Here is a 13,728-nt window from a genome sequence, read left to right as displayed (position 1 = left end):
ACGGGGCAGTGACGGGGACAGATTTTTTTTCCCGTGTCATTCTCTAGCTTAAAGCCATGTTGTCAGCTCTGCCCAGCCATGTCCCAGATCTATGCCCTCCGTTTCCTGGCCCCACCCCTTAACAGACCTCAGCCACAGCATCAACAAGATGCCTCAATAAAATCATCTCCTGCTATTGTGAGAATCAGGCTGGAAATAAGACCGTGAGATTTTGCAGTTCTTACCACAAGACTGATCCTGTAGCAGCAGGAGATGGTGCCTTAATGCATCTCCTGCTAATGGAAGGGGAGATTACTCAGGGGGAGTTCTTGACTTTCCAGCGGGAGTGTGAGAGATAACCCATAAAAGTGAGAGTTTCCCACTAAATACGGGAGATTTAGCATATTTGTGCATTGGGTCAGCCCTGGCAGGGGTATAATTCCATAGGAGCGCCAACCCACAGCAGGAAGCTGCGGAGATTAAAGCCTGGCACAGAAGAGATGTGCTGTTTGTTTCATAACTGTGCAAATACAAAGACTTGTCCTTAGTTTACCTCATATTGCTTTGGTGCTCGAATGATGCCCAGCTTTTTCGAAAATATGCATACAAAAGAGGACACCCACAGAACTGCCAAGAGTTGAACTGAAGGGTGAGAATCCAATAGTATGAAGATTATCAAACCATGCTAAGCTTTAGAACTCGTTGAAAGAAGTTTTTGCCAAAATCTGAATACAAATAAAAAAATAAGCACATGCATAAAAGGCAGGTAACAGATATCTGTCTGGGTGGCACCGTATAAAGGAGATCACAGAAGGAAAGTAGACAGAACTTGAAGACAAAGGGAGACAGAGGCTTCTGCTTTGAACGCTTCTACCCCACCAGTACTACAAGGTAAAATTCTCATGGTGAACAATTTTCAGATAGCTGAGGGTTTGGAAGTTTCTACTGCTGTAAAACTTTGCTCAGCTCCACAAGAAGACTCTGATCAGTGTCCTTGGCAGGCTACACCGTTGGGAATTTTTGTTCGATGTGGCCAGTATTTGAGGTTCCTTTGGTTTGGCACCTCCGGGTGAGATCTGCACTTTATTAAGTTTTGTTGCAGCATGGGAGCATGAGTGCACATGTGTTCTTAAGAGGGCCAGGGAAATTGCATATAAGTGTAGTTAGAGGACTATCACTAGAGGAAAGCAACAGGGGATGGAACTCCTCTCGTATGAGGAAAGACCATAAAGGTTAGGGCTCTTCAGCTTGGAAAAGGGATGGCTGAGGGGAAATATGATTGAAGTCTACAGAATCCTGAGTGGAGTAGAGCGCCGTCAAAAATGACAAAGACTAGGGGACACTCGATGAAGTTTCAGGGAATTACTTTTAAAACCAATAAAAGGAAATATTTTTTCACTCAGAGAATAGTTAAGCTCTGGGACACGTTGCCAGAGGTTACGGTGAGAGCGGCTAGTGTAGCTGGTTTTAAGAAAGGTTTGGACAAATTTTTGTAGGAAAAGTCCATAGTTTGCTATTGAGGCATATGTGGGGGAAGCCACGGCTTGCCCTAGATCAGTAGCATGGAATGTTGCTACTATTTTGGGTTTATTGTTTACTAAAACTTGATATACCGCCTTAGTTGCAGCACAATTCAAAGCGGTTCCGGAACCTTGCTACTCTTTGGCATTCCAGAATCTTGAGATTCTTTGAGATTCTGGAATGTGGTTCCTCTGCACCCTTCTAGTTTCTTTGGGTTTCTTGCAGAATTTACATAAACACGTGACTTTTTGTGGTTGGGGGGCATTGCACAGAATTTAGGTGTTTTGGATACTGCCAGTGAACCAAAGAGAAGCGCAACATTTTCTGAGCCAGGAAAATCATGCTCTTGTGTTATTATTTTGCTACTATATCCTTGTATATGCTTAGTTAAATATGCCAATAAAAATTATGGGACAGGCCTTTAGCACTGTTTATATGCTAGATGTAATTTACTTAGATTTCAGCAAAGCCTTTGATACGGTTCCTCATAGGAGGCTCTTGAACAAAACTTGAAGGACTGAAGTTAGGACCCAAAGTGGTGAACTGGGTTAGAAACTGGTTGTTGGACAGATGCCAGAAGGTGGTGGTTAATAGAAGTCGCTCGGAGGACAGAAAGTTGAGTAGTGGAGTCCCTCAGGGTTCGGTGCTGGGGCCGATCCTGTTCAATACGTTTGTGAGTGACATTGCTGAAGGGTTAGAAGGAAAAGTGTGCCTTTTTGCAGATGATACCAAGATTTGTAACAGAGTAGACACCGAAGAGGGAGTGGAAAATATGAAAAAGGATCTGCAAAAGTTAGAGGAATGGTCTAATGCCTGGCAACTAAAATTTAATGCAAAGAAATGCAGAGTAATGCATTTGGGTATTAATAATCTGAAGGAACCATATATGCTGGGAGGTGAGAAGCTGATATGCACAGTCGGGGAGAGGGACCTTGGGGTGATAGTGTCTGAAGATCTAAAGGTGAAAAAACAGTGTGACAAGGCGGTGGCTGCTGCCAGAAGGATGCTGGGCTGAATAAAGAGAGGCGTAGTCAGTAGAAGGAATTCAAGAAAGGGTGCTAAGTGCATTAGTGTGCATAATTATGTTAACATGCACAACCACGTTAGAATGCACTGTTAAAGATGCCCATTATGGGCATCTTTAGCAGTTATTTATTTATTGGGATTTATTAACCACCTTTATGAAGAGATTCACCCAGCAGGTATAATTCAATATAAAACTCACAATTTTGTTAACATAAGAGTAGTAAAAAGACCAAATATAAACATAAATCCAATGAAAAAGGCAGAGTTAAAATCAGTAAATTGAAACTTAATAATAGGACTACCATGAAACAGTTTCAAAAATATACTTATGAACATCATTGAAATTCAAATAAGAGATTTAATATATACTATCCCTCCCCCCTTTTATAAAACTGCAGAAGCGGTTTATAGCACAGACCGGTGCGCTGAATGCTCTGCGCTGCTCCCAACTCTCATAGGACCTCTGAGTGTCGGGAGCAGTGCAGAGCATTCAGCGTTCCAGCCTGCACTAAAAACCACTTTTCGGTTTTCTAAAAAGGGAGGGGGCAGAAATAAAAGAGAGATATAATACCTATGAAGCATCTAATAAGCACAAATCAGATCATTTAAATAACATAGGTATAACACAAATGTTTTACTATAATACAGCTTATCCTGTAGCGGAGGGGTCAAATGCAGATATTAGTTGGGATCAAGATGTACAGAATGCGTTGGAATAAACAGATGGGAGGCTAAACTCAAATCAAGTTGCTTATAGGTTAAACACTGGTTGGCAGGCAGGAAGCAAAGGGTTGGAGTGAAGGGCCACTACTCGGACTGGAGGAGGGTCATGAGCGGAGTTCCGCAGGGGTCGGTACTCGGACCACTGCTGTTCAATGTATTTATTAATGACCTAGAAACGGGGACGAAATGTGAAGTTATAAAATTTGTGGATGACACTAAACTCTGTAGCAGGGTTAGAACTGTGGAAGAATGTGAGGACCTACAAAGGGACCTGAACAAACTGGAGGAGTGGGCGAATAAATGGCAGATGAGCTTCAATGTAGGAAAATGTAAGGTCATGCATATAGGGAAAAAGAACCCGATGTTCATCTACCAAATGGGGGGATTAGTACTAGAGGGAAGTAACCTTGAAAAAGACTTGGGTGTGTTAGTGGACACAACAATGAAGTCAACGGCACAATGCGCAGCAGCCTCAAAGAAGGCAAACAGAATGTTGGGTATTATTAAGAAGGGTATTACAACCAGTACGAAGGAAGTCATCATGCCGCTGTATTGCGCGATGGTGCGACCACATCTGGAATACTGTGTCCAATATTGGTCGCCGTACCTAAAGAAGGATATGGAGATACTTGAGAGGGTTCAGAGAAGAGCGACAAGAATGATAAAAGGTATGGAAAACCTTTCATACGCTGAGAGGCTAGAAAGGCTGGGGCTCTTAACCCTGGAAAAGCGGAGACTCAGAGGAGACATGATAGAGACTTACAAGATCATGAAGGGCATAGAGAAGGTGAAAAGGGACAGATTCTTCAGCCTATTGGGAACTACAAGAACAAGGGGGCACTCAGAGAAATTGAAAGGGGACAGGTTTAGAACCAATGCAAGGAAATTTTTCTTCACTCAGAGGGTGGTGGACACCTGGAATGTGCTTCCGGAGGCTGTGATAGGACAGAGTACATTAAAGGGATACAAAGAGGGATTGGACAAGTTCCTGAAGGATACGGGGATTGAGGGCTATAGATAAAGGTTCATAAAAGGGTATAGATAGAAGAATAATGAGGATTGAAAGGTTTTAGTCAAAGGATCACTTAAAGGTCATGGACCTGATGGGCCGCTGCAGGAGCAGACTGCTTGGCGTGATGGACCCCTGGTCTGACCCAGCGGAGGCAACTTCTTATGTTTTTATGTTCTTATACAGTTAAACAAGGGAAAAGGAACTGATTTAGTTTGTGTGGCAAGCTAGTCCTGGTGCCCTTTTATGAATTCCCCCTTTAAGTGGTTAAATAGCCCCAGTTGAGTTGGGACATAATATTCAGTAGCCCTTATCCTCATAATGCCACTGAATTTATGTCTGGCCACCATGGCACTGTCTAATTAAAGCCAGGACAGATCTGGAAGATACCAAAAAACAACAGGGCAGGCAATCTGCAAAATCCAAAACAGCAGCTCAGCCAGAAGAAGACTTTTTTATTATTGTGCAGACATGTAAAAAACCTGACACAGGCTGTGTCTTGCCCACCAGGGCTGCATCAGGGGTTGATATAACCAGGTGGTGTATACAAACCGCTTCACCAACCAGGTTAAAAGACAGCTTAAAGTCAAAAGATGGCAGCACTCTGTATTCTACCTATGCAGAGACCAAGTTACCTATGAGCATCGGAGCAGTTACCACCGCTACCGGCGCTAAAACCCACACTACACATTAGTAAAGGAGGGGTTAGTTATATTGTGCCAGCTCTGAATATCAGCAGACCCTGAATAACTTCCACTGACCACTGATGACCCAGATATTCAGTTCCAGTATCTGTATATGGCCCGACATTGAACATATCTGGGTCTAATTCAGCCAAAATAAAAGTAAATATTTATGGTAGCCCATTTCTAGGAATGAACGATGGCTACCTGGCTAGTAATTTTTTTAATGTTTTTTTTCTTCCAGGAACTTGTCCAATTGTCTTTTTGAGCTGTGCTGTGTTAGTTGCCTTGAACATATCCTCCAGCAAAAGATTTCGCAACTTAATTTGGCGCTGTCTGAAAAATATGCATAGAGCATGATGAATGGGGTAGAACAATTGTTTAACCTGTCAAACAATGCAAAAACAAGAGAACACTCCATGAAATTAAGAAGTAGCAACTGAAAACAAATCAGAGAACATTTTTTTTCACATGGCATATAATTAAGCTGCAGGCCCAAAGCCAGCAGTGAGAAAATGCCCATTTTCGAAAGGCAAATCACCATGCATCTAAAACAGTGGTCTCAAACTCATGGCCCGGGGAACACATGCGGCCCGCCAGGTACTATTTTGAGGCCCTTGGTATGTTTATCATAATCACAAAAGTAAAATAAAACAGTTTCTTGATCATCTGTCTCTTTAGCTATAAATTACAATATTATTTTTAAGACTTAGGGCTCCTTTTACGAAGGCGCATTAGAGCCTTAACGCGCAGAATATCGTGCGCTAAAATGACACGCACGCTAGCCGCTACTGCCTCCTCTTGTGCAGGCAGTAGTTTTTCAGCTAGCGCGCACTATAGCTAATAGTGCACTAATCCGGTGCGTGCGCTAAAAACGCTAGCGCACCTTCGTAAAAGGAGCCCTTAGCCAAAAGGAAAAATTTATAAACTATAAAGAGTTTTTACCTCATGCAAAATTGTCATTTCTTTAATAATTCAAAAAAATGGAAGAAAAACAGGAATTGTCTCATACAAATGGAGGACAAAAAGTGTCAAATATAAATGAATTACCAGACCTTAAATTTCCCAAGGCAGGAATTTTATTCAAAAATTTTTTCACCCTTATTGGGAAAAACAATCCATCACAGATCATTCGGTAAAGTGACAAGTGCTGTACAAAAAATATTTTGAATCAATAAAGTGCTTAAAGTGCATAAAGTGCCTAGAAATGGAAAGCACTTATCTTTCACGCGTGCTTTCCATTTCTAGGCACTTTATGCACTTTATTGATTCAAAATATTTTTTGCACAGCACTTGTCACTTTACCGAATGACCTGTGATGGATTGTTTTTCCCAATAAGGGCGAAAAAATTTTTGAATAAAATTCCTGCCTTGGGAAATTTAAGGTCTGGTAGTTCATTTATACTTCACACTTTTTTGTCCTCCGTTTGTATAACATTTCTTTAATAAGACATTAATTATTTTTTTCTGAGGCCCTCCAAGTACCTTCAAATCCAAAATGTGGCCCTGCAAAAGGGTTTGAATTTGAGACCACTGATCTAGAATATTTTTTTCCAAAATGTAGTGGTTAGACTGGCTTATAGGCCTGGGTCCTCCTCTCTATGGTTCACTAAGTTTCAAGTTTCAAGTTTATTAGGATTTTATATACCGCCTATCAAGGTTATCTAAGTGGTTTTACAATCAGGTACTCAAGCATTTTCCCTATCTGTCCCGGTGGGCTCACAATCTAGCTAACATACCTGGGGCTATGGAGGACTGAGTGACTTGCCCAGGGTCACAAGGAGCAGCGCGGAGTTTGAACCCACAACCCCAGGGTGCTGAGGCTGTAGATCCAACCACTGCGCCACACACTCCTCCTAACCCACCCAAAGCTATTTAAGACACTTATGTGCAGTTCTACTAGGCTTTCCTATACCAGGTGCTGATGTTCTGGAGATAGATATGTACTTTATTAAGAACATAAGAACATAAGAACATAAGCAGTGCCTCCGCCGGGTCAGACCACAGGTCCATCCCACCCAGCAGTCCGCTCCCGCGGCGGCCCAAACAGGTCACGACCTGTCTGAATAACCAGAAGGGGCCCCCTTGCCACCTTGGTTTCCCATTGAAGTCCTATCTTCCCATCGAAGTCCTAACCCTCCGGTCTTGCACATTCACGACTTGGTTGGGTTTCCATACTTATTACCTGGTTAGCTTTCTATACTTGTATTACATCCCAGCACCTCTCTCAGTATCCCACAATCCCTTTATCCCTCAGGAATCCGTCCAATCCCTGTTTGAATCCCTGTACCGTACTCTGCCTGATCACTTCCTTCCTTATTCTGAACTGTGTGGGTATATGAGGGAGGGGGTCAGTGAACACTGGGGGAGCGTTTCTGCAGTGCTTATCTAGTCACTTTGGATACCTTTTTGACACTTATACCTGTTTTCACATCTTCTAATTTCCCCAGTAGCTGTTTATGTGCTGTCAGCATCTGGGTCAGAGATTTTACTGTTTTACTAAGGTGTGCTAAGCGTTTTAGCGTGTATTTAGCGCTCGCTAAATCTATGCACACGCTAATGTGTCCATAGACTAACATGCATGCATTGGCTTAGCGCATCTTAGTAAGAGGAGCCCTAAGTTATTATAGAGTTTATAAGAGTTCAATCTGTTTTTGGCCTCTTTTTATTATAGGCCTTTGTCCTTTGGTTGTTTGCCCCAGGGGCTTCACTGAAGGGTCTTCTCTGAGTCAAAACTGCTCTTTTGGAAACTCTGAAGTTTATCAAAAAGTGGGGGAGTAGCCTAATGGTTAGCACAGTGGCCTTCGAACCAGAAGAGTCAAGTTTAATTCCCACTGCAGCTTCTTGTGATCCTGGGCAAGTCACCTAACCCTCCTTTGTCCCAGGTACAAAATAAGTACCTGTATATAATATGTAAATCGCTTTGATTGTTACCAAAGAAAGGCAGTATATTATTTCATCCCCTTAAAGTTTAGAATATAATTCTCAGTCAAATATGGTAAATTTACAAGAATTTCTGCAGGCTATTCACTTTACACTTAAGTCACTGCTTGTTCCTCAGGTATTCTTTTTGTAATGCCCCCTTATGAGTATCCCTGGGTCTGGGACTCATCTTGTAAGAGTCTCCCTCAGGCAGGCTCTGTCTGTTCCTTGTGTACTTGGTGCCTGGTGCCTTCACCTGGGGAAGAAAGGTCCTAAAGGATGGGATTTCCCTCCCTCCCCCTAGGAATACCCCTAAAACCCCCACTATGTATAAGGCTGGCAGAATAGTTAAATAGTTTATTCAATTAAGCACAACTTATTAGAACAATATAACATTAACTTCATAAAACATTGTTTGGTGATCAACTTATCAAGCATCTCTCCAACAATGTTTACTTATGTGCTCTTTACCAAAGTGGGCAGTGTTAATTATATCGCCCTGCTATTTTCCCCCTGTTCATCCCCACCACATCCCAAAGCTTATCTCCCTGCTGGTGCATGGCTAGACAGGTGGCTGCTGCATATCTAATGAGGGTCTGAAACTCAGGGCTGTAGCAAGTTATGCAAAAGAAGCAGTGGCGTAGTGATGGAGGGGAGCAGTCCATCTTGGTGGAGGCACCGGCACCTGGTCTTCTCTAAGCCCCCCTGCTCCTTCCCCACCCCACACTTCTACGCATGTGCGCCCCTTCCCTTCCCCTATACCTCTTTATCATTCCCGGCTTGAGCAGCAACCCCAACCTGCTCACCAGTGTCGGCTCTTCCTTTGATATCACTTCCTGGACCTGCATTGGTCCAACTGTTTTTTATATATAGATATATGTCAAAGCTCTCAAGTACATAAACACGTGTAGCTAAATTAAGACAGACTTTTGAAAATGGGTTTCTTTAAATATCAAAATCAGCAAAATCACCACACTTTTCATATAATAAAATCCAAAATTTAAACAGCACCTATCTTTTTCATCTTCATAGATGAATGGTAGTCAATAATTGATGGTAGCAAACAGAAAGAACCTCCAACGTAATGTTATGTTTCGCAATCCCAAAGCTGCATCAGGGAAGCAGTTTTCAGTTAATCTCAAGTCATTCCAAATGTGTTATGATTCAAGATTGTGTTGGACAATTTAAGAATTATTTAGCTAAGCGTGTTTTTGCACTTGGGGACTTTGACACATATTTTTATATTTTAAAAAAACAGTTGACGATGATATCTGTGACTTGAAATTACACATGATTGGATCAACTACGAGTATTTACCATCTGAAGGTCCACTAATTATACCTTCTTATAGGCCTTAAGAGTATGCAAGAGCTCAAAAGCCCTGCAGAGACTTTTTCCTTGACTGCCATTCTGCTGCTTTCAGGATGAGAGTTCTTCCAGTGCCCCTCCAAACCCCCTGCAATGACACCATGCTTCTTGTAGGGTAGAGGAAGAGAGAAAATAGCCTTCTCCCACCTGGAAGCATAGTAAGACGGAGGAGGTGGTGCAAGGAGGAGGTGGGGCACTTGCTGCTGCCCCCCAAAAATCTGCCACCTAAGGCAGCCCCCTCATTTTTTGAATGACATGATCGGAAAGAATAAATACTTAGAAAAATTAGTCAGGGATGCAAAGAATATTGGTCCCTATTCTTACTAGATTCAAATGGAAAAGAGAGAGTTTCATCAGTAGAGCTATTAGATGATCTCAGGTCTTCAGGAACAGAACAAGGGGCAGAAGTTGTGTTTTCTTAAGAAAGGAAAGACAGGACTCTAATTCCATAAAGTAATGGAATAAAATAACCTATCCCTTTGTGCTCAATGTTAATACTGCTAAATGAGGGGACTCCAGGAACTTCATAAAAATATAGTACAGAGCCTTTAACCCGATGCTAGTCCCACACATGAAGACTAACATGGACTGCAAATGCAATACTATAGCTGGTCTTGCTTATTTATTTCTACCCTGGCTGAAGTTATATTGTTTATTGAAAACTTCTCTATTGCTACTGGGTAGTCAATTCAGAGTGGTTTACATGAGCTTCTACAATGGTATTACTATGAATGAAATTTATGATCTTCTATAATGATGTTACAATACATGAGCTTCAGAGTTTTCGTTATGCACTCAGCTTTTCGTGCAACTTTTCTTAAGTCTGTTGCTCTGTCTTATCTGTCTATATGCTCCACCTTCACTTATACCCTATGCTGTCTATTAAGATGTTTTATTTTGTTGACATTGTAAGTAGCATACTATGCCATATTATGTACTATTATTCAAATATTTTTACTGCTATAATTGTCTATTGCCTATGTTTGACTTATTCTTACTGTACTCCACCTTGGGTGAATTTCTTCAAAAAGGCAGTAAATAAATTGTTATAAATAAATAAACAAACGAACGAACAGCAAGAGAGAATAAGGGACCGATTCTCTTGTGTTTGATAACCAGCACTCAAATGGATTCTGTGTTACAGGTTTAGACACATTCCTCAGTTTTTCCCAAGATGGATTTTGGTGTCTTGTTGATTCTTTTGCTCACTGCTTGCATCTCCTACATGATTATGATATATGGGAAAATGCTGCAGAAAAGGGGTCAGCTCCCCCCTGGACCCATCCCCCTACCATTTGTAGGCAATTTGCTGCATGTGAACACTGATAACATCGCCCAATCTCTGATCGCAGTAAGTAGGATTTATTAATTCCCTACCAGGAATACATTGTAATTGTGTATGTAATTAAATAGACTAAACCCCACATGTGTGTTGTATCTAAAAGATGCCAAGTGGCCCAACCCAAAGAGTGAGATTACTGCTCCAGTGGTTGGAGCTGAAACCCAAAGAGAAAGATTTTTCAGCAAGTGTGCACAGCTTATAATCCAGAAAAAAAAATCTATGTAATATTTATATATAGGGAGAGAGAGAGAGAGAAAAGTATGTGGGGGGGGGAGGGGCATAATCAAAGGATATGTCTAAGTCCAATTCAGACTTTTGGCACTAGATGCCCAAAGTCAGCAGCGGGAAGATGTCCATTCTCGAAAAATACGTCTAAAATTTTTTTTTGAGAATCATCTGGACGTCCAGGCTATTGTTTATCCAGACTGCGAGGTCATCTATCTTTATACCACATTCTCAACCAAAATTTCATCCAAGTCCCAAATTCTCAGAACAAGACCTTTTGGATGAGGGAAGGGCCAACATTGTGATGGACTGGCCACCCAGACATGGCAACAGAGCAATTGGGTACCTTATAGGGCACTGCTTTGAACTTCACAAAAAGGATGCCACATAAACATCTCACCAGAACTTCCTTCTAGGATATGGTGATCCCCCTAAACCCACTATACCCACCTGTCTACAATCCCAGTAGCCCTATGGCTGCAGGTGCCACCTATAAGGCAGTACAGTATGGTTTTGGGGGGGTTTTAGTGGTGCACATGTTTCACCCACATATAGTGATTAGAGTGGCTTATGGGCCTGGGTTCTCATCTATATGGTTCACTGGCCCCCTCCCCCCCCCCACCCCCGGCTATTTAAGACACCTATGTGCAGCTCTACTAGGCTTTTCCATACCAGATGCTGATGTTTTGGAGACAGATATGTATGTTTTTATTCCGATCTTTGTGGGGGGGGTGAGGAGGTCTGAGAACATTGGGGGAGTATGTGGGGGTCTTTAGGTTGTCTCTGCACTGGTTATCTAGTTACTTTGGATAATTTTTGGGCACTTATACCTGTTTTTACATTTTCTAACTCAGTGTTCTTCAACCTTTTGACATCTATAGACCGATGGAAATAAAATAATTATTTTGTGGACCGGCAGTTGAAGAACACTGGGATAAGTCATGCCCATCTCCACCCAATCTCCACCCCAGACCCCGCCCCCATAATAGTACTAATTGTAACACCATTTTTTCCATATATACACACACACACACAATATAATCATAAAAACATAAGAATTGCCGCTGCTGGGTCAGACCAGTGGTCCATCGTGCCCAGCAGTCCGCTCACGCAGTGGCCCTCAGGTCAAAGACCAGTGCTCTAAATGAGTCCAGCCTCACCTGCATACGTTCCAGTTTAGCAGGAACTTGTCCAACTTTGTCTTGCATCCCCGGAGGGTGTTTTCCCCTATAACAGACTCCGGAAGAGTGTTCCAGTTCTCTACCACTCTCTGGGTGAAAAAGAACTTCCTTACGTTTGTACATAATCTTTTCCTTTTCAACTTTAGAGAGTGCCCTCTCGTTCTCCCTACCTTGGAGAAGGTGAACAATCTGTCTTTATCTGCTAAGTCTATTCCCTTCAGTATTTTGAATGTTTTGATCATGTCCCCTCTCAGTCTCCTCTTTTCAAGGGAGAAGAGGCCTAGTTTCTCCAATCTCTCACTGTACGGCAACTCTTTCAGCCCCTTAACCATTTTAGTCGCTCTTCTCTGGACCCTTTCAAGTAGTACCGTGTCCTTCTTCATGTATGGCCCGGTACAGCGGCATGATAACCTTCTCTGATCTGTTCGTGATCCTCTTCTTAATCATTCCTAGCATTCTGTTCGCCCTTTTCGCCGCCGCCGCCACCACCAAGCATTGTGTGGACGACTTCATCGACTTGTCAATCAGAACTCCCAAGTCTCTTTCCTGGGAGGTCTCTCCAAGTACCGCCCCGGACATTCTGCATTTGTGCATGAGATTTTTGTTACTGAAATGCATCAGTTTACACTTATCCACGTTGAACCTCATTTGCTATGTCGATGCCCATTTCTCAAGCTTGATTATGTCACTTTGTAGATCTTCGCAATCCCCCTGTGTCTTCACTACTCTGAATAACTTCGTATCTAACTTCTGCTACACGCAAAGAGTGGTTGACACCTGGAATGCTCTCCCAGAAGAGGTTATAGCGGAATCGACCGTCCTAGGATTTAAAAGCAAACTAGATGCACATCTTCTTACGAGATGCATAGAGGGATATGGGTGACTAAAAATTACGCCAGGTGTACACCTGGCTGGGCCTCCGCGTGTGCGGATCGCCGGACTTGATAGACCGAAGGTCTGATCTGAAGATGGCGCTTCTTATGTTCTTATGTATCGTCCGCAAATTTAATCACCTCACTCGTTGTACCAATGTCCAAGCACCGAGTCTTGCGGCACCCCACTGGTGATGCTCCTCCAGTTCGAGTATTGTCCATTTACCCCCACTCTCTGTTTCCTATGCTCCAGCCAGTTTTTAATCCACATGAATATTTCACCCTCGATTCCATGGCTTGCAATTTCCGAAGTAGTCGTTCATGTGGAACCTTGTCAAACACCTTCTGAAAATCCAGATATACAATGTCAACCAGGTCGCCCTTGTCTATCTGCCTATTTATTCCCTCGAAGAAGTGCAGCAAGTTCATCAAACAAGATCTGCCTTTGCTGGCTGGTCCTCATCATCTGGAAGCCTTCCCTCTGACGTTGCAACATCAGAGAGAAGGCTAATGGTTCAGGCGCAAGACGTGCATAGGAGCCTTTTCCCACAGCTTTGTGCACTGCAGCATTCAGGGAGCCGGCCCAAAAACACCACCTTGATAGCACCATGGGCCAGCAGGTGAAGAACACTGTCTTTTGCCCGATGGACATGCCAGCCCTGTGGACCAGCAGAAAATTTCTGCGGACTGACATCGGTCCACGGACTGGCGGTTGAAGAACACTGGTCTAACTCACAATGTATAAGTTCCATTCAGGAAGTTTAGTAAAACATTCAATATCCCTGCAGGATGACTAAGTCTAGGTTGGACTACATCCCACCCCAACCACTCCTCCAAATATGCCCCTTTCAGCCCTGGGCACACAGTGACATTCAGA

General features: G+C 42.7%; 1 protein-coding gene across 1 annotated transcript in view; it reads left to right on the top strand.

Moving 5' to 3' along the window:
• The first annotated feature begins 769 nt into the window (after window positions 1-769).
• LOC117365326 (cytochrome P450 2F3-like) overlaps window positions 770-13,728 on the top strand; it is a 57,272-nt gene continuing 44,313 nt past the window's right edge. The window contains exons 1-2 of the mRNA XM_033955632.1: window positions 770-870; window positions 10,376-10,582. Of these exons, the coding sequence (XP_033811523.1) occupies window positions 10,406-10,582 (177 nt within the window). The 5' untranslated portion in view covers window positions 770-870; window positions 10,376-10,405. The remainder of the gene's footprint in view (window positions 871-10,375; window positions 10,583-13,728) is intronic.

This window comes from Geotrypetes seraphini, chromosome 8 (genome assembly GCF_902459505.1).
Source record: "Geotrypetes seraphini chromosome 8, aGeoSer1.1, whole genome shotgun sequence".
NCBI lineage: Eukaryota > Metazoa > Chordata > Amphibia > Gymnophiona > Dermophiidae > Geotrypetes > Geotrypetes seraphini.
Note: the sequence above shows the minus strand (reverse complement) of the source record. Positions and strands in the feature narration are given on the sequence as shown.